Source organism: Mchenga conophoros, linkage group LG8 (assembly GCF_057382185.1).
Source record: "Mchenga conophoros isolate Kocher_MC1m ecotype Shallow Benthic linkage group LG8, M_conophoros_male_GT1.1, whole genome shotgun sequence".
Taxonomy (NCBI): Eukaryota; Metazoa; Chordata; class Actinopteri; order Cichliformes; family Cichlidae; genus Mchenga; species Mchenga conophoros.
Genome location: NC_140533.1, coordinates 19650535 through 19673330, shown reverse-complemented (window position 1 = coordinate 19673330; position 22796 = coordinate 19650535). Strand labels below are relative to the sequence as shown.

General features: G+C 42.8%; 1 protein-coding gene across 4 annotated transcripts in view; it reads left to right on the top strand.

The window, feature by feature from the left end:
- The window catches only part of LOC146568627 (zinc finger MIZ domain-containing protein 1-like), a 109977-nt gene that overhangs the window by 55729 nt on the left and 31452 nt on the right, over positions 1 to 22796 (top strand). For 3 of the 4 annotated variants that reach the window (XM_085284786.1, XM_085284787.1, XM_085284788.1), the window contains 2 exons: positions 15066 to 15185; positions 20600 to 20713. In XM_085284786.1, the coding sequence (XP_085140912.1) occupies positions 15117 to 15185; positions 20600 to 20713 (183 nt within the window). In that variant the 5' untranslated portion in view covers positions 15066 to 15116. Of the gene's footprint in view, positions 1 to 15065; positions 15186 to 20599; positions 20714 to 22058; positions 22216 to 22796 lie in introns of those variants that run through there. The other variant, XM_085284789.1, reaches the window with a different exon arrangement.

Sequence of the window (22796 nt, the reverse complement as noted above, 5' to 3'; positions counted from 1 at the left end):
AAGCAACACAATACCTAACATGTCTGAATAATTTAGGCCTGAAACCCAGATTTAATTCTTTCTTTTGCTCCAATTAGTTCTCCACACTCTGGCCCAGTTCAGCTATGGTTCCCCTGCTGCTCTGCCAGCAACCCGCCCAGTTCCCCCACGCAGGACGCGTGGGGAACTGGACAGGACGTCATACACTCTTCCCCACTCTGCCATGGCTCAACAGCCCATCCCTGACCTGCCCAACCCTGCACTGATTATATATATTTATCTATCAATCACATCTAGCTAGATCGGTCTCATTTTATAGCAGCCATCACACAAAATGTGTGTAAACAATACGTGTTGCTAGGCAAGCAGGCACATCAAACGTTGATGGATGTCTAAATGATTCTCTCTGTGGTTCTAGGTATAAGTGGTTATAATGTTTTGGGGGGGTTTTTCTTTTTATTCCACACACCCCAATATTCACTGTGTGCGAATTATGAATAAAACCTTTTGGGAAAAGTCATAAAAGATGAAATGAGAGGCTTTTATTTTAACAGTGTTACATGAGCACTAAAATGCCAAGGGCTCAAAATGACCCTGTTCTAGTGTTAACTAGCAATGTGCTGGTCTGCTGCCTAGCTTGAGCACTGGCGCTATTTTTTTAGCTTGTGATCTTTACCCAAACAGATAAGGAAACTTCCACACTGCTTTCTTTTTCTTCTTCTATCTTTTTATGGTGCTGAATATCAATCATACATCGCCAGATCTCTGATCGGTACAGTTGCTAGTCATGCATAGTCAGAATCTAGCGTGGTGCCTGTTTACAACTCTCAGTGCCACCTCAACTAAACAAACTGGAATGAGGCACCACCTTGTGGCACTATTTAGCAGTTGTGAATTCTCAAAATAAAGTGACAAAGTTGAGGGATCATTTAAGAAAGCTACTGTAGATGTCAGCAGGTATTGGTTTCTGGGAAATTTATGATATGATTGTTAACAGAGCTGTTGGTTAAAACATGAAAATAAGTTCCAGATTTTGTGAAACTTGAAGAATCATGTAAAAAGTTTCAAAACAGCCTAAACTGCTTAAAGTCAGCTAAAACCAACAGGGTATCAAATACCTGCGAGAGGCAATTCTTCTACTTTTCATTTGCCTGCCTCTCTAGTACTTTTTTTTTCACTTTGTGTGATCAAGATACAAATTTATTTGCCTGTGGCGCTCCTCTGTTCTTTGATGTTTCTTCTTACTACGCTCGTGTCCACCGAGGCCAGAAAGAAGAACAACTTTTCCAAGTTTAGCTGTCGAACATCAAATCGTGAACATCGGTATTGACTCGCGTCCCACCAGGCCAATTTAATCTGTGATTCAGCTCGCACAGTTTAGCCAGCAGAAGGAATCGCGTTATTAAGCCCCCTTAATGAAACAGTCAGGATGGACTCTCCATATCTTTGTGCACTAAAAAAAGCTCTTCTAAATGGAAAACACATTGTCTTCATTATTTGCAAGTGTACAATGAAGGCAGTTGCCATGACTACAGCCATCGGAGGCTGAAGCCTGGTTTGAGGCCAGAGGGGCTACAGGAACAAAGTGGCTCCTAATGGAGAGATTGTACAAATGACTCTCTGAAAGGGTTATATATCGCTGGTATTTTCATGTTGGCCAACACAGTCGCGGCGCAACAAATGATCGGTTTCAGATCATATCCTCGTGTCAGTGCTGGTTCTGTTTAATGAAACAAGATAAATCTCGCCAAGTTATTTGCTATTCCCACTGAACAGTCTGCTAAATATTCTTAGAAATGCATCTCTAAATGGCTGTCCTATGTTGTTTTCCAACGTAGCGGCTTTTTAAAGAGCCTTGCGGAAACTTCCAGTGTACACCAATCAAAATGCAGATTGTCTACACAGTGGGGTGTCCACCCAGGAGAATTAGAGCTGAATACTAAGCAGGAGAAAGCTCTCAGTTTTGACTGCTGTTTATGCTTTGGAGACAGGAAGAGGGAGGTAAAACGAGAGCGAGAGAAACGGCATCGCTTAATTTCTTTTCTCGTCTTGAATGTAGGTTAAATTACCTTTAAATCTCACACAGAATTGCACATTGCAGGTAAATGAGTCACTTGGCAGCTGATAAGTAGCTGCAAAGACATGCTGGGAATCAGAGACAAGGCACCTTTTTGCTGGAAGAAAGAGACATTTTGCTAATAATAGAGGAAACGGTCGTATGGGACCTCTCTGCTCTCCGATTCATGTCAGATAATAATTGGTTTACCTGATACAATGCCCTGTGTTTGGTCGGTGATGGGGCGGCAGCGAAACAAATTACTAGGAGGTTGACCTTTTGTAGCGCCGTGCTGACCCCAGGCAGGGAGGCTGCATGACAGGAACAGTAACACACCACAGTGCCACATAAACCAGTCTGGATATTACATACAGGGGTGTCGGTTTAGTTATTATACTGTCTGCGACATTTATATACCATTGTATCACCCTAGCAAATTACACTGCAAATTGCACACATATGTGTTTTATGAAATGTTAATTGCTTTAATGCATTGGCCTTTTTATTTCGGCTACATACTCTGCCTTATACGTGAGCATACATATACATCATTTCTGAATAAAATGTAGATAAAATAGTCTAAATAACATTTTTCAGCCTTAAATGGTGAGAACACATTTTACACACAGGCTATGCAAAGCTCTAACACAATCTACCAATCACAGGGCAGCGTGCATATAGCCCAAGGCTAGTTCAGTGTCCCACAGATGTGACAGATAGTGTTTATGTTGATTACCATCTTTTATTTACAGAGATAAAACAAATTTTGAGTTGTTTGGAAGTCGTTTATCCACTAGAGTACCTTACCCTATTAGCTCTGTCGCAGCACATGTAGCACAGTAGCATCTCTAAGGAAGCTGTTTCAACCAGTTTAAAAAAAAGAGAGAAAAGAAAAGCAATTGCCATCCATAAGTCAAAATTTCAGGCCAGTAATTTGAAATTCTGAGTTGCATATATCTAAATTTTTACTTAAAAGCTAACTAAGTTTTCAATTTCGCAGGAAATGCAGATATCCTCTGCAATTTTAAGGCTTTTTTAATGGCAATATATAACTTTTAACACTAAATTAAGAACAAATAATTTGGCGCGGTATAAATAGATTTAGTTATATCCTATTTATTGATATATTTAATAAATGTAATTTGCTAAATAAATTATAAAATTAAAAAAAAATAGTATTAACTTATAAATTAACATTAAATGTAATGTAATAACATATCAAAGCAGTTTATCATGTGTAGCTGTCTTGAGTGTTTCGCTGAGTTTTCTCGTGTTTTTAGTTTTGTTCCATTTTTTTCCAGTGGCAGAAACACACTTCCATACATCACAGTTAGGCAGATGGTGGTGAGGATTGTGTGTGTGTTTATTTAGATGCTAGGTTAGCTCTAACACACAGTATGTACAGTATATGTATGCATACATGTAAGTGAAACCTGCAGGCATATGGATAACAGCATTTCTATATTGACTTTGGCCCCAGAAAGTCAGTGTCAGTTGGGATCTAATAAAATTTGCCAAAAGAGCACTTTCTGCTGCCTGTAAAGCTTATTGTGTGAGCCAATTGTTAAAAAAAAAAAAGAAAAGGGAAAAAAAAGATGAGTGAATTAGCATTTTTGTCAACTCAGCCACTCGTCAATGGGATTATAACTGCAGGATAGTAAGTGATTTTACTGAGTAAATTGGACTGGAACTATAAAAGTTAAGGGCCGACAAAGAAAAAGGATCTGTCTGAATCTAAATTACGGCTGTGGTTATCGACTGCTAGGTGCCATTCAAAGGAACTTTGACTAGATGCAACATCAGATTTGTGATTGTCGACATTAAAAAAAAAGCAATTGAGTTGCACTTTCAAGTTCCTTTTTCTTTAAGTCTCTCTTGTAAATGCACGAGGGTTCTGCACAGTGGCGGCAGCTCGCTGTGTCGTGTTTGTGCAAGGTTTATTTTACCCTTGCGAACAGGTTGTTCGCACGTTTGAAAGGAGCTCTGTTTGTGCTGTGGCTGGCCTTAAAGCTTGTTTCATGTCTTTGTTTATCTGAGAAGAGAAGAGTTCTCAACTCTCAAGACTTGTTTGTCCTTCCTGGGCTCAGACACTCAGCAGTCGTAGATCTAGTAGGACTGTTTTCTTTCGGTGTTCTCTACGGAGCTTTCATTAATGTGATGAAAGAGATCCGGGGCTTTCGAGGGCCCGGCGTGACGTCCGGAATATCCATTTTTCTGTAGATCAAGACTAGATATACTCCCAATTTAAATTCAAATCCTGGGGAATTGTCTGTGGTCTGCAAGGCACGTCACTGTCTCAAAAAAGGCGCCGCTCGATATTATAACGCAATTTGTATGTTAAAAAGGAGGCCCCTGTTGTTTAGATGTGTTTGGAAGTGCGAGTGTGTTTGTGTATGTGTGTATGCGTGCGTGAATATCGACGTGTCACTGACAGGGATGGCTTCTCCGGCCATTGTGTTAGGGAAGGGAGGCTGCTTGCTTTCAATCCATTATTGACTAATCTCATTAGCCGAGGATCCTAACGCTGAATGAGCGGCAGAAACGGACTCATTGAGATGCGACAATCACGTGCACACACACAAACACATTCGGCTGCAAGCTCACACGCACACATATTGAAGCACGCTGCCACAGAGAAAAGGAGTGACTTGTAATTATAGACAGCAGTTTGGAAAGAAGTTTTTATTGCCCGTAATTAGTCATTTTAATTAAGTGACTGCCTATCTGGGATTTCTACTGGAGCAGCTAATTATATGTTCAGCACTTTTTACTTGTGCCCGGACATATGTGCGTGTGCCCTCTGTCGCCTTTGTCCCGTGGCTGCCTGTAATGTTTGGTCCGCCACTCGTGGATCGCACTTACCTGTGCGCCTGAAAAAAACACATCTGCTTTGCATGTGAGCTCGCACCGCCAACATCGTAAACTTTGCTGTCATGGAAAAAGGAGATGCAAAGTGTGGGCGCGATTTGCACAGTCTTAATAGGAGCTGCAGCGCCACGTAGCTTCGTGTCTCCGTGTTTGTTGCTGGCCAGGTGACTGGGCCACACACCTCTGCACTATCAGCCAGCAGAGAGAGAGCAGACCACTGCAGAGGGAGATTCATGACCCAGCCAGCCTGTAATTGCTGATGGTTCAGCAGTTTTCAGGGGCTGAAACAGGAGGATACAGAATTTCTCAGCTTTTTCCATTTCTTGCAGCACTCATTTCCTCAGCCTTTCTGATCCAGTGCTTCTCTCTTTCTCCCTCCTCAATGTGCTGCCGCCTCTCAGACCTTCCCACTCTGTCTTTTTGTGCATGTTTGTCTTTAGCTATGTGCGTGTCTCTGTGTGTTTCCCGCACACTTCTGGAAATGCTACTGCAGGCAGCTTTGTTTATGTTCACCTGTCAAGCTACCTCAACTTCTCTGATGGATGATGTGGAGCTTGTTGTTTGCCAACAGCTAGAGACAAGTTGTTGCTAAATTATACCCCCAAACAACATACCTGTCTACAAAACTAAGGTGAACTGCTGCTGGGAAATTGATTAATTGACTGGACTTTCAGTCAAAACTGTATTCATTGTTGCCATAATTCCCAAATGTGATGTTTTGCTCTCAGTTCATAACAAATTCATTTTAAATGATCAGCAGTTGCACCTGTATGTTTAAATGTGATATGGATATATTATGATATTGCCCAATCTTTATAAAGTGATATCCACATTTGAATATGCAGACGAATGTTGGCAAACTCTTCGGTTACCAGAAGCCTTTCATTTGTAGTCCTTTTGTGATACAAGTTAAGTTGATCAGTTTGTTTGAACAGTCTTTGGTTGCATGGAGGTAAACGGTCTGTGTAGAGAGCAAAACGAGGGATTCCACTTGCCAAAATGTACTCTCTGGATCACTGCTTCTCATTTAGCTTTTTATTAGCTTTTTTCAAATGTATCTGGATTCATAAACAATGACTGGAACAGGAACTCTTAGCCTGGATATCCGCCGGCTACACTGGAAGCGCCGAGAAATTGGCTGTTGTCCCCAGAGGCTAAGTCAGCAGAGAAGCTTATGGGTTTCCAGACCGACCACTGACCCTATTTATAAAGAGTTTATATGCAGGCATAAGCTTTAAGCACTTCGGTAGGTCCTCACATTTTAAAGTTTGTTAATTGGTTGCTTTTTTTTTCTTTTGTTAGGGGTGTATATGCAGATGATGTTTATGCATATAAAGTGTATATGTCCGTATGGAAGAGATTTTAAAAGCTAATTTTATGTTTTATATCCATTTAATGTCTCATAAGACTGTGATTTATTTACGAAACGGGCTCCTTTTGCATTTTTCCCTCATAAAAACGTAATTTTAAGAATTATGTATGAATAAGTAAACATTGTGTTGTATGAACAAGGGGACACTTTCACAAGTATAAGAGCTATATATGAAATATAAACATTTTACTTCAGAGGCAGTGGGAAATTCCTAATAACTTGTTTCTTTTTCACATGGGTGTGTTAAAGGATAGACTGTTATCGCTCCATATGACAGCATATTTCCATAAGCTGGAACTCTGCCACCCTCTCCTACAGTAACATTCAATATTAATTTGATACTATTTTTAGCTAGCAGTAGGATTATATAAAATGAGACCATACTGTTGTGCAAGCATCTGATCTGCATCGCTGAGACTCCTTGCATGCGATACGGTTTGCCTTTGGTGTTTTTATGCTGTAGTGACTCCCTAAAGAGGGCCGCACACAATAGGGAAATAATATACACTGAGTGAAATGATCCAAGGATGCCTGGATAAAGAAAGAAAGATGAATAAATGAATAAATGTCTTCAGTGCTTGATCGAAGACTCCACTAAGTCTTTTTCTCCCTGGAGAATCTCCTTTTTCTTCCCTGACACATTGGAATTCTTCACAGCTGCACGTGAAATGAGAGGCTTCCCGATTCATTTACACAAAGGCAATCAAAACATAACAGCCCACGATATCTGGCAAATTAGTGCAGCGCAAGCAGTGTGGTGTGGGCTCCAGAAGAGGCCGAGGAGGGGAGGCAGAGGTCTGCGTGTTGCATGGGATTCATCACATGCTCGCGTGTGTCCCCCCACGGTTCCATAAGGAAGATTTGTGACATGGATTTACTGCAGCCTGTGCTGTCTAACCTCTAAATCAGCCTCCTCCTACACGTCAGACCCATACTCCCTTTTTACATGCAGAGACACTCGGACTCACACGCATTCTGCGTGGTCACGGAGGGGGCGGGTAGGACGTCGAAGGTGCAGGGGGCGAAAGGGAAAGGAAGAGAGGTCGAACTGCCCTAGTCAAAAAGCCTCCTCTCTGCAGATCAAGCATCCGCCTGTCTGGTAATGTGTTGTCATTGACCAATTAGGAAATCCAGATCAAACGGGTGCAGGGAATGGCCTCTCACTGGCCCTCTCTAAGCACTCTGCTCTTTTTAATTGAGCACATTTGTGGAATGAGAGGCTTCTCCCCGGAGGGACCGATGGCTGTAGATACTAGCAAGCTGTTAACACGGGATCAGTCCGCCCAGCAAGGTTATCAAACAATCTGCAAATATTAAAAAAGAATATATTTCTATGAGCCATGCCAGCTAGATCACTCCAATTCACATCTGTGGACTGGAGGAGAAAATGTTTGGGGGGGGTTTTCTGGAAAAATGGAACAAAAAAGATGAAGTAACATCTCAGATGGCTTTTAGTGTTCAAAAAACAAAACAGAAAATGGTTGTGAAGGGAATCGTTGCTTTATTGATTTGTAAGATGAAGGTTGTGGCATTCCTTCTTTCAGATGTTGACTGTATTTTTTTATTTAACTATGAAACTTTCTCTAAAAATGTAACATCTAAAATAACTGGTCACAGGGTCACAGTTGCTGTTTTCCTATGTATATTTTTTAATTCAGGTTTTGGACTTTTGATTAAATAAATCAGGATTTTTAAGACATATTCTCAAGCCGATATTCCTGCTGATGAAATTTCCAAATGGAGATGTTAGCGAGGTCATTATAAGGTCTGGCAGTTTGATGGTATGTCTTCACAGACTCCTTTGGTGAAACAGAGAAAGCTCATGTTGCCGCTGTCCATCAGTGTCTAGGCAGGTTGAGCTCATGCACTATTTAAAATCCCTCACTCTCTGTTTCTTTCTGTTTCTCTCCTCCCATTCACTCAAAGTCACAAAAGGCCAAAGGTCACTGGCACAATGGAGACAAGGAGGTCCTCCATCCCCCTGCCCACACCAACAACTCCTTCAAACACACACACGCCAGCTAACAAACACCCACAACTGCCTCTAACTTATCACAGCTACTCTCACGCAGTGTATGCTTGTAAAGCAGCGAACACACAAACACGCACACCCCTCCTGTTCTGCTCTCAGCCTTCTTTGAATTCCTTCCCATGTATCTTGCAGCTCGCCTGTCACTCCTCCCCCCAGCGCTATCAGTCTCTCTCTCCCAGACCTCATAATGGCTCCTCTTGGGTAGCGGCTGCGTCTGCAGCTCCCGCTATTTCAAAGTTTTAGCTGGCCGGATTAAGCATGGTATGTGGAAAATGAACAGCCACTCACAGGAGGGACACATGAGCTGAATGCATAATAAACCAGGAGACTGGCAGGAAAAAAAACTGAGAAAGGAAGGTGGGGGGGCTCAGAAGTTGTCTGAGGCAGTGTCGGCACCTTCGTGGCAACAATATCACTCACAGAAATGGAAATAAAATGCCTCTTTGACTTTTCCTCTATGCTCGCAATCAAAGGCAATTTTTAAGACAAAGTGTTCCAAGGGGTGGTAGTGATGGCTCTCTTTTGTGAGACTCTGAATTTACCTCATATCTCAACAATGGCTGCAGGTTTACACTTTGGCTCACTGGTTTCATCATCACCATCATCATCATCGTCACATGCCTCCGAAATTCCAGGAGGATTGTGAAGGAGAAAGGAGCTTGGCAGCGAGCAGTGAGGCTGATGGAGCACCACAGGCACAGGGAGACAGAGCGGGGCTAGCTGCCTAGCCGTTTCACCTCGCGCTGCTCTGCATTTGGTGGGGGCTCGCACAGTCATGTGGCTCATCTGTGCTGCCTCTAGCGCCACGGGGGAATTGACCCTCCCCCTTGTCTGCTATTAGTGTAAGGGTGGAAGGAAATTAAAAGAGTAGCTCTTTGGAAGAGGCAGTGCAGAGCAAACAAGAGAAGGAGAAGGAGAAACAATGATGCTACTCATGTTTGCAGGTTCTCCTCTAGTTTTTACCAGCTCCATGAGGGAGGCAGGCTAGCGGATGGATGGTGGCTTGGCAGTGAAGAGAGACTGGCTCCCGTTTGCCTTTGTCCTTTCTCTCTCTCTCTCTCTCTCCTTTTTTTTTAATCATAGTCAGAGATCAGCCTCTGAGACTTGGTGAAATGTTACACTTGGTTAGAGAGGAGATATTGCTAAGGCCCCTCTATGATCCCAACCCTCTGTTTTCTTCTTCTGCTTCTGCTGGTGGCCATGAAGGGTGGGTGGGGGGTGTCTCTGCCACCCCGGCCTCCTGCCTCCAATACCATGCTCCCTTTGCTTTTCTAATCATGCTGCAGATGTGCCTGATGGCTGAACAATCTCTGTGTACTGAACGTGGGGCTCCCGCAGGAATCCAGGAGGCTTGCTTATGTGAGCTGTCATGAAAAAAAAAAAAGTGAGAGGGCAAAAAGGGAGGGAGAGAGTGAATGTGGATCTGCGTGAAAGACAGAGCGGGGGAGTGGAGTGAGTTAGAGGGAGAATGGGAGATGGAGAAAGACAGAGGGAAAGAGGGAGAGATCAGTGAACAGCGACCAACACAGCAGGGCTCCTTTGGATTGAGTGTGTGCGCGCGTGTACGCACGAGAGCGAGTGGCACAAGTGCGAGCCCGCCCTCGCTCACGGTTGCCTCTGGAGCTACAGACCAAACCACATTAAATAAAAGAAATCCATTCCCAAGCCTGTTAAGGAGCCATGTGGGGAGGTGTGAGCGTGTGTGTGCACTCGAGTGGCTGCGTGTCCATATGTGTGTGTGCAGCAGAGACATGGGGGAAGGGAGGAGGAGGTGCTGGAGAAGGGCTGAGGGGAGGGGAGGTAGAGCAGGGAGGTGGGACAGGCAGGAGGCAGCTCATATTATCCTCCGTGCCAGCTCTGGATGGAGCCTGCCGGGGATTATGGCACATTCTGTGAGGCAACAATGGAAGAAGCACTGTTACGTACACATTTCCATCCTCTCTGCTTTTTCCTCCGTCGAACAAACACAGCTTTGTCCTCGCTGCCTGCCTGGCCACTTACCAGGCAGACACCTGGAGTCCTAGAGGTGCCCTCTCTAAACTGAACGCCCATCCCTCAGTGCGAAAAAAACAAAAACGGTCTTCTCTACAATGTTGAGATAATTAAAGGAGAGCTTTCACGCCGGCCTCAGCCGACAGTCGGAAGAAAACAAGACATATCTCGGAATCAAAGCTCATTAAAATCATGAGGGTAAAGAGATGCTTCCTCCCCCTCCTCCTCCTCCTCTTCTTCCTTCTCTCCTCCTACTCCCTCATCTTTATCACCCTTAAGCAAGTGCTGCAAACAGCAGACCCCTAGTCAATGATGGTGCAGATTAGTCCTTTATTGCCTAATTCACCTACAACAGATGACTCATGGAGACTTGGATCACCTTGAGTCTTGACATGTCCCCATAAGGTATGAGAATGATGCTGATTTCTTCACTGAGGCCACCTTGTTCAGATTTAATAGTGTCAGCAGTGCTTAGCTTAGTAGCTTTCGATTAGCGAGGTGTGTGTGCGTGCATGTGTTTTGGTGTGTGTCGAGGAGAGGGGGGTGTTTCACACTGCTCTGCGGAGGTGTAACACCCTGCCTGTAGTGTTGTTGTAAAGCACATTACGAGTGACTGAGGGTGTTGTTATGGTATCATGATGCCGGCCCAGCACTCAAGGGAAGGTGAGAAGATCTGTGTGCTTGTGTGTGTGCGCGCGTGTGGTCGGGATGGTAGCCAGCGTGGTTTGCTGTCTTTCTACACCTGTAGCCGCACTCACTCTCTCACCTTTTCATGTCGACGAATACTTTGAGCGCCTCGGGAGATGCGCTTTAGAAAAATGTCTCCATTCAAATGTGGTACATGAGTCAGGAGGGCACGAAGGAAACGCTCTCAGGCGATTGTATAGATTTTAAGCAAACTTCCACATGAGCTAAAATTATTACCCCGCCTGTGTGTTATCAGCATCCATCATAGTTTAGTGACTGATGTGCCAGTTCAGCTTTGATTCACTGCTCTTGCATTATATGTGCTGTTTTCTCTGTGAAGTAAAACGCTCTAATCCATATCATAGGTATGCACACTTTATTACCTTCAAATATCTTTTCTGAATTGATGGCCTGTCGACTTGTCTGACATCTTATTTCTTACCCTATCACACTTTGTAGTTGCATTGTCACTGTGCTTCCAGATCTCAGCAATTACTTTGGAGAGCACAATATTATCACGAGCAATGGCCAAAACTACGGAAATAAGAAATGTAATAAACTGGAAATATCCTTTAACAAGACTGCTCGCTCCCAGAGTGGCCTGACTGTTTTGGTTCACAAGCCATTTATATGAATAAATTAAATCTGTTTACCACTTCCCTGCGCCTCAACAGCTCAGTTGAGCGACTGTAAAGCGGCGCGGGTTCGTGATCCATTTGTTCTGCTGTGATGGCGGGATAAAGCTAATCATTGTCTACTTTTCTCCCTCTCCGACTGTTTTTATCCTGCAGAGCGGAGACGCGCAGCTCATCTACGTTACATTAACAAGCTAGAAACTCTCTTTGAAGGTTTTTGGGTGTCTGAAATAATGTTTAGATTCCAAACTGTGCGATTGTGACAGTTCAAAAAGCAATTCCCTCTTACTTACTGCAGATAATGTTGCACTTTAGTGTCTTCATTCAACATTGTTTAGCGTCACCCTCTTCCAGCCCTTCCTGTGGCACAGTTTTGTCATCAAATTAAATCCGCAGCCCTTTTCAAGGTACGCTTACGTAACATGATCACGTAATGAGACAAACATGGACCCCGTCTGACAGGAGACGGTCCTCTCTCCGCGGGGTGCCGTGCGAAAACAAAGCTTTAAAGTAGTGTTACAGGGGGAAGAAAAACATTGTTTTACCCTAGAGGTGGGCTGATAGCACTGTGAAAAGCCCATCTGAAGAGGTAGGCCTCATCTGTCACTGGGCAATGGAGGAGGCAGCCATGCAGAAGCCCCCTGATTATAAAGAGATAATTTCATCCAATCCTCCGGTGGTGCTCCATCGCCTTGCCGCCATACTCCACTGCCTTTCATATTTGTTCCCAGCCTGCATCTCCTCACCCGTTTCGTTTTATTACAGCTCCCACTCAATACATATATTTTAGCTCCCCCTTGAATAGGAGAGGGAAGCGGGTCTCCCTGCTCTCGTCCCACTCTCCGACTCCCCCCACACCCACGAGTCTTTTGTTGTGCAGGAATCCACAGCTCAACTTGTTGTGTAACGCCTGCTGTGCAATTTGCAGTAAATTAAGCTCAAGTAAGGCACATATCTGCAGCGATTTCCCCTCACACGCTCAGAAGCGTCAGGCAGGATTGCCGGAGTTACTATCTGAATCAAGGCAAATAACATCACGTAAAGGTAGCAGCACACAGAAAATAATAAGCGATAGCATCTGTAAGATAGATGAGAGCTTGTAAATAGAGGCGGGCTCATAATTGCCACTGTTGTCATATCTCCATAGCATCATGGGTTTAATCTGTAAATTGGCTCTTGTTAGTCATCAAAGATATAACAAAGGACTAGTGTTTAATTAGAACAAGTGAATATCTGGAAATTAAATTACACCTCAACACTGCCATGCCATTTAAAAAAAAAAGTCATTATCTTAGGAAGAAAATGCATGTAAATGTGTGCACACGTAGGCTTTACAGCGATTCCTGCACCGTGTGTTTAACCGGTTAAAAAACGGAGGAGGTGAATGGCAGCCCAACCTTTCTTTCCCCTCATTTTAACTCACTGTTGGAGGTAAGAGAGATGACAGGGGGAGAGCTCGAGTGAGAGAGCGAGAGCAAGGGGAAGGGCAGGAGGGAAGAGAAAGAGAGAGAGTCGGAGGGAGCAGGTCGACTCGCTCATCAATAACCACAAGGTCAGACAGGCAGTGCCGGGCTGAGTGGGCCCTGTTAGGAAGCAGCAGCTGAGGATTTGTAGAGCTTGTAAAGGCTTAAAGCAACACTGCTCCGCCTTCTTTGTGCCACAAGCCAGGCCTTTGAAGGGCCAGGGAGACACCTGCTGGTGGCTGAGGAGCACAGTGGTCTGGGGACACCCTTGCCAAGGATCAGCTCACTATCAGCTGGCAGAAGGAGGTGACTGGGGGGAGTATTATAGCAGCAAACACCTGATGGATGTATAAAACATGTGTCACTAAGGAAGCTGTTGTTTGACAGGAGTATCCATGACCACATGTTATAAAATGTGAACGTTATTTGATTAAGCTGTAGATATCTGAAAGTCACTTAAACCCATGCCCAATCGTTTTTTTATGCTAAATTCCTCAAATCATTATCAGAACTCAGCCACGCCCACTTCAAATGTTTCATCTGAGGATTCAGTAAGTCTGTGAGACATCAGACATGTCAACAAACAAAACACTTTCCATCTGCAAAGAGGAGTGGAAAAAATACTCGGACATCTCCCCCCCCTTTATGAGCTTTCTAATTTATGGAGAGGAATGCACTAGTGTGCCCTTCTCTCCTCTCAAGTACAGGCATGAGCAGCTCCAATAGGTAGCATAAAAGCTCTTTAGCTGTCTAGTGGAGTAGATTACTGGCCCTGCCGTTAAATCCAGCTAGAGACCCCTAAGTGAGCATTATCAGTATGGTGCAGCATGCTGCCTCCTCTCTCTCCCGCTCTCCTTTTTTTTCCCCTCCCCTCGCTCCCTCATCTCTCAGGTACTTTGTACGGCGAAATTTCTCACTGTGTGATGGTAATGGAGAAGGATGGCGTGGAGAGGGAGGGGTCTGAAAGAGCGTTTGAGTGAGAGATGATGCACCGCAGGACGAGATGCCCCTGCAGTAGCGAGAAGGAAAGATTGAGACAGGATGAGATAAAGGGGGAGTGAGGCGGAGGAGAAGATGGAGGTTACACTTTTCACCACCCATAAACGCGCTTATTAATTCACTAAACCTTCCACTTCAAGCTGCAGGTCACTACGAGTTCTGGCCGACAGCCTTGTGTAATATTTATTTGACACTGAATGCAACATTAAATCAAACCCCCTAGAGGCGAAATTGATAACCTTTAATGTAGCCGGTGATACTTTTTAACTTGTGATAATAGTATGTAGCATGTCAGCTCACAGCCTCATTGTTTGCCTTCCATAAAATATTATTCTCTCTGCTAAAAGAAGAAGGTTTTCTATAAGCTGCTACTCCAAAATCAATAGTGCGCTGTAAGGGGTTTTGTTAGAGGAACTCTTATGTAGCTGGAGCGAGAAGGGAGGAGAAAGGGGAGTAAAATGTAGAGCAAGTCTGGGCCCAGGGTACAGATAATTGTTAACCAAAGATTACATAATGGCTAAGTAATGTAAACAGAGAACCACATGCCAAGTTAATGTTCTCACAGGCCAGGATGGAAGGGTTTCGTGCAGCTTTCTGAGGTAATGCTGACAGACTGAGGTGCTACGACTCAGTGTGTGTGTGTGTGTGTGTCCCTCTACCTCTGTTCATTTTCACCCCAAGGTGCTTTAAACACAGTCAGACATCCTGTCTACGTCCAGTGTGTCATTTCCAAAGGTGTATGGCACCGTTCGGGGCAACCGCCAGGGCTTGTTAAGGGTGTCACAGGAGCTGAGAGGAATGTCATCCTTTGGGCTCTCTGAGGTGCTTGTCACCTGCCAAATCAATATCTCCCTGCTCAGCTCACAGCACCCAGCACACACACACACAAACACACTATAACAGCAATATCCTGGTGGTGATGGAATTGGCAGCTTCACTTGGAAGAGGTGAGCCTTAACATTTGTCTGTGTTTGTGTTACAGAAGTCTCCAGTTTAATGGCTGGCAGGTAGAGGCCAAAGAGGGACAATCAACATGAACTCGATTCCGTCGATGGACAGACACATACAGCAGACCAATGACCGTCTGCAGTGTATCAAACAGGTGAGGAGGTGTTGAAGGTGTTGGCTCTCAGACATTAATATTATATTTCAATTAAAAAACGAAATAAATAAACTGTGATGATGACAACGACAGCGATTAGCATCATCACAAGTTGATATTTAATAACTTTTTCCAATAATTAAGCATCATTATTAATGTATTTGTTATTTTCTTAAATATAAAATGACAGATTTTAAATTATATACTGTAGGCTGTAACTTCATTTGCACATATGTGTGCTTGTGCTATATTTATTAATGGTTAGTAAATCATCCAGTCGTTTTGTAAATGTCTCAGTTCTCATTACCAGGGCCTCGATTACAACCATTTAGTCCAGCGGTTGTAAAACTCTTAATTGTCGCACTAATGAAAATCTCACCCTGCACTCACACACACACAATTTTTACTGACTGCTAACAGTAAAAAAAGGATCCAAGTTGAATGTGAGCAAAATAAAGATCAACACAATAGCATCAGCAAACTCTTGTTTGTTTACTTCTCTAAAAAAAATCACAGCGGTGCCATGCCCCTGCAGTTTGAGAGCTTCTTATTCAGTCTGGTGTGTCAGAGACATACACATCTGTGCAATACTGTGGCCTATTCCTTGATTTTGTGACAGGGCCCCTTTTTTTCTGTCTTTTTAAATCTGGGTTAATAAAGGGAAGGGGTGCATTGGAATCCAACATTTTTACTCCGTAGACCCAAAAAACTGCTAGTGAATATGAAAGTCTATGGTGGGTGAAACAGCACACAGGCAGCAGCCTCCAGGTTCACATTCATGTGATTTACAGCACATCTGTTTATATGCTTTTAAAAACAAGTGTTATACACATCTGTGAAAACTTTATAAACACACTGCATGGTATATTATAAACATTAGCTGCGGTTTTACAGATGAATTACATAAATGGTTTACAAAAGAATTATTAGCCAATAAGTAAACCTCCTGATTATCATGTTGTGGTCTGTTAACAGTAAAGTAGCTCTTTTAATTTGCCATTTATTAACACTGATTATGAAGTTTTATAGTTCATTTAAAGCCTTCAGGCTAAAGCATGTTCAGTAAGTTAGTAAGGTACTGGACTTTTTGCTGCTACCGGTGGAAAAACACAAGCAGGGAAAAAAAACCCTCACCAGCCCTGTTCACCTTTCCAAGTACACACATGTAGTGAGTCACATCCACGGTGAGACTGCCTCTCTATCTTCCTGTTTGGCCACAGTTAAGTGACTAATCTGTTCAGCTCCTATTATCAGGACTCTGGTGTGACTCAGGTTACCGACTGGGGTCAAAGAGCAGAGGCTCCCCTCCCTCCCCCCGTCATCGCCCTGCTTTCTGCCTCCACCGCTGCTGACTCCCAGCGTGTCCTTTTGTTCTCCTCTCAGCACCATTTACTGCAGGACAAATCTTCGGCAGAATTAGGCAGGCATACTTGTGTAACCCCAGGCTACAGGGATCTTCCTTTGATCTCTTCTCTTAACTGCTGGTCCATTTTGTTTCTGGGCTCTGTGCTGCCAAAGTCCACCTCCTTGAAAAGTGCATCAGAAAGCCTTCGGGGGACAATGTATGGGGGCTTGCACTTAAATGCAAATGTGGACGTGGTAAACTGCTTTATCCCAGCTATCCAAAAATAAGGCAAGGTGAGGCGGATAGAGAGACAAGGCAAGCATTTGGGGAGTAAAAAGAGCGAAGCTTCTCTATGTGTAGAAACAGGCCTTTTGTTCTTAAGTAATAAGGTACAGAGAAAAGGAGAGGTAAACACTCTCTGTCTTCAGTCTGGTTACCTTCTTCACAGCAGGCTATTAAATAATTCAATTTCCCCTCCTTTACTTGTAAGAGGAGAGAAAATTGATTCTATTAAAGCGCTGTATTACTAATAGCAGGTGAATTGGTCTGTAAAGGAAGTTGACAGAACTTGAAAGGGAACCTGTGTTTGTCTGAGAGTAGTTTACACAATCCCAAATGCTGTGGGGTTAAATGTATTGACCCCTCAAGTCAAAAATTTAAACAAATACATCCCAATGTTAGCACCCAGGAAAGCAGCACATGGGTAAACATGCCAATTAGAGAGATCCATGGCGTACAAGGAGGCCTTCAGTCCAACTAATAAATGGTTAAGCGCTGGGTCATTTCAAACCAACCAGTAAGAGCCAGCACCCTGCTAATAGAGGCAGCTTTGTGCCGCAGACAATCAGGGTTTGGAAGGCCCGCATAATAAATACCATTTATGTCCTGCCAATTAGACTAGCAGCGAGCCCATTCAGCCAGCCGTCTATTCTCCTCCCCGCACACAAAGATGATCATCAGGGGAGATCAGAACAATTAACTCACTATCTTCTCCCCCTGCTCCCCATTGTCCAATATCCAAGCTATTAAAATAATTAAGGAAATATTGTAAACCAATCCAGCTGTTTGCTTTAATTGAAAGTGTGCACATGCTGAAATTTGGCATCTCGTAGGCAGTACCGACTTGGAGCAGGAATATAAATGAAGCCTCCTCCATTGTGTTGTTGTTTTCTGGGAGATGTGACATGTCTCTCTGAGTACTCCCAGCCAGTGCAGCGGACAGGGGAACAAATTGATTTTGTTGCTCAAATGATAAATTACTGCTGAGCGCGATGATAAAGTGGAGGAAATTGGAATCCGTCAACCTGATTGAATCATGGGTTGAAAGTTAAATCAGAAAATCATTACTGTGGTAATTTTTAAATTACTGTCTTGTTGTAAAATTGCAATAATATGATTTTTAAACAAACTCGACCAAACACTTGGGGGATTTTTTTGTTTCTTTCGTTCTTTTTTTTTGCCACATTGCGCTAAATCTGACTTTAAAATGAGTGACTTTGTTTTGGTTTCAGGTTATGCAGTTAATGGGAAAGATAAGGGACTAATTAATAGGTTGGCAGACAGAAATTTGCTCAGCAAGACTGAATATTTGTTTTGGTTATTATTTATTAAGGAGAATTTAAGAAAACAGCTTCCAGATGTGAGAATTTGCCTGTTTCGGGTCTTGTGGTTACAAAGACAAAATGCTTGAGATGTTGGTACAGTATAACCCTAGAATATAAATATATATATCTGTATTTATTCGAAAGTGATACAGAAAAACAAATGTTCGCCTGTTTAACCTCCAAACAGACAAGTATGCTTAAAAAGTGATTTATAAAAACAGTTATCTGATTTTTCCCCCAACACGTTTTTTCTCAGAGCCTGTTTGTTTTCCTCCTGCATCTCAGAACTGTACCATTGCGAGCACTTTGGGGAAGATGGCTTGCCTGATAATGTTGGTATCTATTTCAGAGACAGTATTTTCCTCTCACGGTGGGGAAGCCAGTTTTCTGTCAGACTCTCCTTTCGCTGATACATACAGGGGTTCGCCAGAAACTATGAACCATCCTCTCGCCGCAGGAACACTTCCTCACATTCTTAGCGGCGATATTTCAAGACAAACTGGAGGACTGTCCTCTTTGCACCGCTCCTACACTGCTTGTGCAGCTGTTTCTGTCTGCCGCTGTGTTCTTTCCAGTGTTAATTGTCTCCATTAACGTGTTTTCAGTGCTCTGGGGGTGTCGATGAATGTAGAGCAACAACAGCAGCAAACTAAGAACTGTGATTCTGAATGGAAAGAGTCTTTGCCCGATCACTTCTGATACATAAATGAAGTTATATCCAGATCCAGTTGTGTCAGAAGAAAAAAGCTATGTTCTCAGGACTCTGCAAGTGCCGTCTCTCTTTGTTTCCCTTGAACTGAACCGAGCATTAACAAGAGTGTACGTGTTGGAGGATCATTCTTACCCAGGGGACGGGGATAGGAGAGTGTGAGAGGGTCTCTTGGCCACTAGTTTAGGTTTGATTGGTGGGTTTTGGCCAGAGAAAGGGGAACATCTGTGGCGTGGTAGTGCCAAGCTCTCCGTGTGACAGCCACACTGGTGGGACCAATTGTTCTGAGTGCAAAGAACAGTAATCACTTCAAGCCCAAGTGGTGGTGTGTATTTTTTTTTCTTCCCTCTACATATTCTCCCTCCCTCCCCCTTTTCTCCCTTTTTCCATCCTTGGTGCACTGATTGCGTGTGTTGTCTAGCTTCCAGACTCATCTAAATTTAGCATCTGGGGATGTGTGTGCTTCTCCAGGAGACTTTTTATCCACCAGTAGAATTTGAATGCTCTGCTACCCCACCACATCTCCTTTTAGTCTCCCCCAACAAAGACATATCACAAGAGTGGGGAACGGTCTTGGACAGAGTATGAAATAAACAAGACTGGTTTCATCCACTGCTTGTCAAACACCAGCTTTGTAAATTGATATGAAAGGAGCCTTATCAAATCCTAACCTCTGCTGCCCCCTAAAGAGCAAGCAAGAAAAAAGCACTGCACAGCAGTGACTGTACCCCTGTCACTTCCTCTTCTTCTTCTCTCTCTGACAGTGAAATCAAAGCACGCAGACGTATTAGGAAGGCAGCCATTCACTTTAAGCTGACAAACCGCTCTATTTACCTTTGATGCCATGGAGTGGGAGTCCATTTGTTCCTGTTTTGTACAAGTGCACTACAAAAGCTTGTGTGCATAATCTTTCCAAAGGCAACAGATTACAGCAGAGTGGTGGTGGTGGTGCATCTGCTCTGCTATGTATAAAGTGATTTGTATTGTGGTTCGAAAGCTTTTAGAGGAGAAATGACCAACAGTAAGGTTGATACCGAGACCCAGAGAGGTCCTTTTTCAGTTTTCTGTGCTGCTCTACAGCAATACAGACAATGCAGGTTAGTGCTGGCTGCAGGAGGGGAACGAATGCCATAAAAGGGTGTCCGTAGGTCAAGGAGTTTGTTGTCAGATAAAGTCAGAGAACAGCCAAGGGTTGGCTACTGAAATAGGGCTTCCTCGTGGATTCATGCAGCCATACAAGGAAGATTTATTGCAACAGAAACCTGAGATAGTAGCTGAGTGGAACTGGGACATACTATCAGCCTAGAGCGGTCATATTTTAACCCATTTAAAATAATAAATCCAAAGCATCATAAGCAAAATTTCAGAACATTTGGTCATAAAAATGCTGTTCTCATTTGCTCAACTCCGAGAGCTCATAATTAAAAGTTAAATATTAAAAGCTGGTTAGATTTTTTTTTTTCAGAGCAGGTGGGAAAACATGTAACTGCACACATTTTAGACGAGCAAATGCTTTTATTGAATTCTAATAAGATAATACATTTTATTAATGACTAAATGAACATAGAGGACAGCACAAATTTATTACAATTTTTTATTGTCATGCTTCTATTTCAAGCATAACATCTTATTTGTTTTATTGTTTTGTTTAATGCTTATTACTTACAGCAGTTACCTGTTATCTGTCCCATTTTCTTAAAGTATTTGAATATTACTGGAATCACATTGATTTCCATCTTTCTCCTCTTCTGCATAGCACCTACAAAATCCAGCAAATTTCCAAACAGCAGCCACAGAGCTGCTGGACTGGTGTGGTGACCCCAGAGCCTTCCAGCGCCCCTTCGAGCAAAGCCTGATGGGATGCCTAACGGTAAGTCACCAGTCGTGAGCACCTTCCATAATCTCATGTTCAGAGTTTCAAGAATGAGCCGCTTGAACAACTGCTGCACTCTTTCCATAACCTCCTCGGGGATGCAAGAATACTCATGTTTAGCCTGGTGATCATCCGTGAGGTCACTGAAAATGTAAAATGTGTTTAACCTTGTAGAAACTGCTCCCATTTAGCCACCTTTCTGTTGCTTTAGTTCCAGCCTTTGATATAAAATCCACAAGGTCAAAAACATTCTCAAACCACAAAGCAATCAGCTCTCAATCTTCTCTGTGTCTTTACCAAATGCCTATGGATTTTTGATTGATTGAATAATTACTGTCCTATGACATCTGAAATTAAGGCTTCTGGAGAAAACATTTAGCCCAAAGTAGTCAGGGTTTGTATATTTTCAACTAAATTTAATCAGACACAGCCAATATGTCAAGAGCTAAGTTCTTAACCCTGACTGAATATTGTTTATACTAGTGAGTTTAATGTTCACTTAATAAAATGCTCCACTGGGAATAATAGCTTAATCTTGAATTGGAAGTTAGCAATTAATTTTTTGAACAACTACATAGTCGTTTATTGCTATGACCCTTAGCCAGTTAGCAAGTGTAGCTCTATATGATAATGGTAAACTGACATAGTAGACTAATTTCTCTTGAAAAATTGTCCATTTAGCTATATGTGGTGTTTATTTGTTTTTGTTTTGTTTTGCATTACATATAGAATTTGAAAGATAAACTTAACACACTGCTTACACAGCCTGTTTACTTTGTAATATGCGGCACTTATCTATGCTAGCTTAGATGTGTGAGGAACAACTACCAGAGCTAACGCTATATATACATATATATATGAACCATACGAGGCAAATGCGTAGGCAGATTTGTGCTATGTGAAATTTCACTTGAAAGTTTTTGTTTTTATGACATTTTGCCACCATTAAAACCAGTATAATTATAGCTGTCCATGCCACGTTTTAACCAACATTCACCATTGACTATTACAAAAACCTTTAATGCTCAGAGCTGATGCACTGATTCCAAATTTAGCTAATCAAGTACCAAGAGAAAGAACAGCCAAAAGAACAGTGAATAGACAGTGGGTGTGTCAATCACCTGTCACAGTGGGCCTGACTGTGCTTTAACATGCTGCCTCCAGCATTACATAACAGACACACCTGTTAGGTGTAATTTGTATCCCCATCAAGCGAGCTCGGCTGCAGCAGGTGAAGAAGCCCGAGAGGTTTGTGCTTGTGGACCTCAGCGAAACTACTGTGACACGTCCTTCCATTCAAGCGATTGTGTTCCTGCTTTAATGTGCAGCAGCAGGTGCCTTCTCCTCCATTTCGCCACTTCAATTTGTTTCCCGCCGTGAAAATCTCAAAGCTTTTCCTTTTAGTTTATAGGTTGTGTAAACCTTGGTGTGAACCACACTGGGAGGAAGCACAGAGAATCTGATGTGATTGTGAAATTACCTGGTCACAGACTTTAATGGTAAACACTTTACAGTTTTGCCTGCATGCTTGCACTTAAACACTGGTGATAGCATTTGTAGAAATTTGCTGCTGTAGCAGTGAGGAAAAAAACCCCAGGAAATTACAGGACTTTAAAAAAAATAAAATAAACGACTTAATAAGGTAATACAGTATTCAAAACAGGAGATGGGTACTCAAAACTAGTCTTTTAATTCATCTCAATGTAAGAGTTAATAAGGCTTTTTATGTTTAATTATGACTGGAGCTTCTGTTGGATGTTGAATTGCTTTTTCTTGAAAAAAACCCCCAAATCAATTAAGCTATCATGTTATAACTCTAAAATCGTATTTTTAATGACAATATATAGCATTCATGTATGACGCAGTATTGATTTTTTAAGCTTGTTTCAAGTTGATTAATCTCCAAAATATTTAAGAGGGGAAAAAACAAGCAAATTTAACAAAAAGATTCATTTTATCGAGCTTGAAACTACAGAAACATGTACAGCTGAGTAGCAATTCCCTGCTTTCAAGCCTTGCAGTGCCTGCTTAGATGATTGCCTTATGGTAGACAGTTCACCACAACTCCTCTGACTGTGTA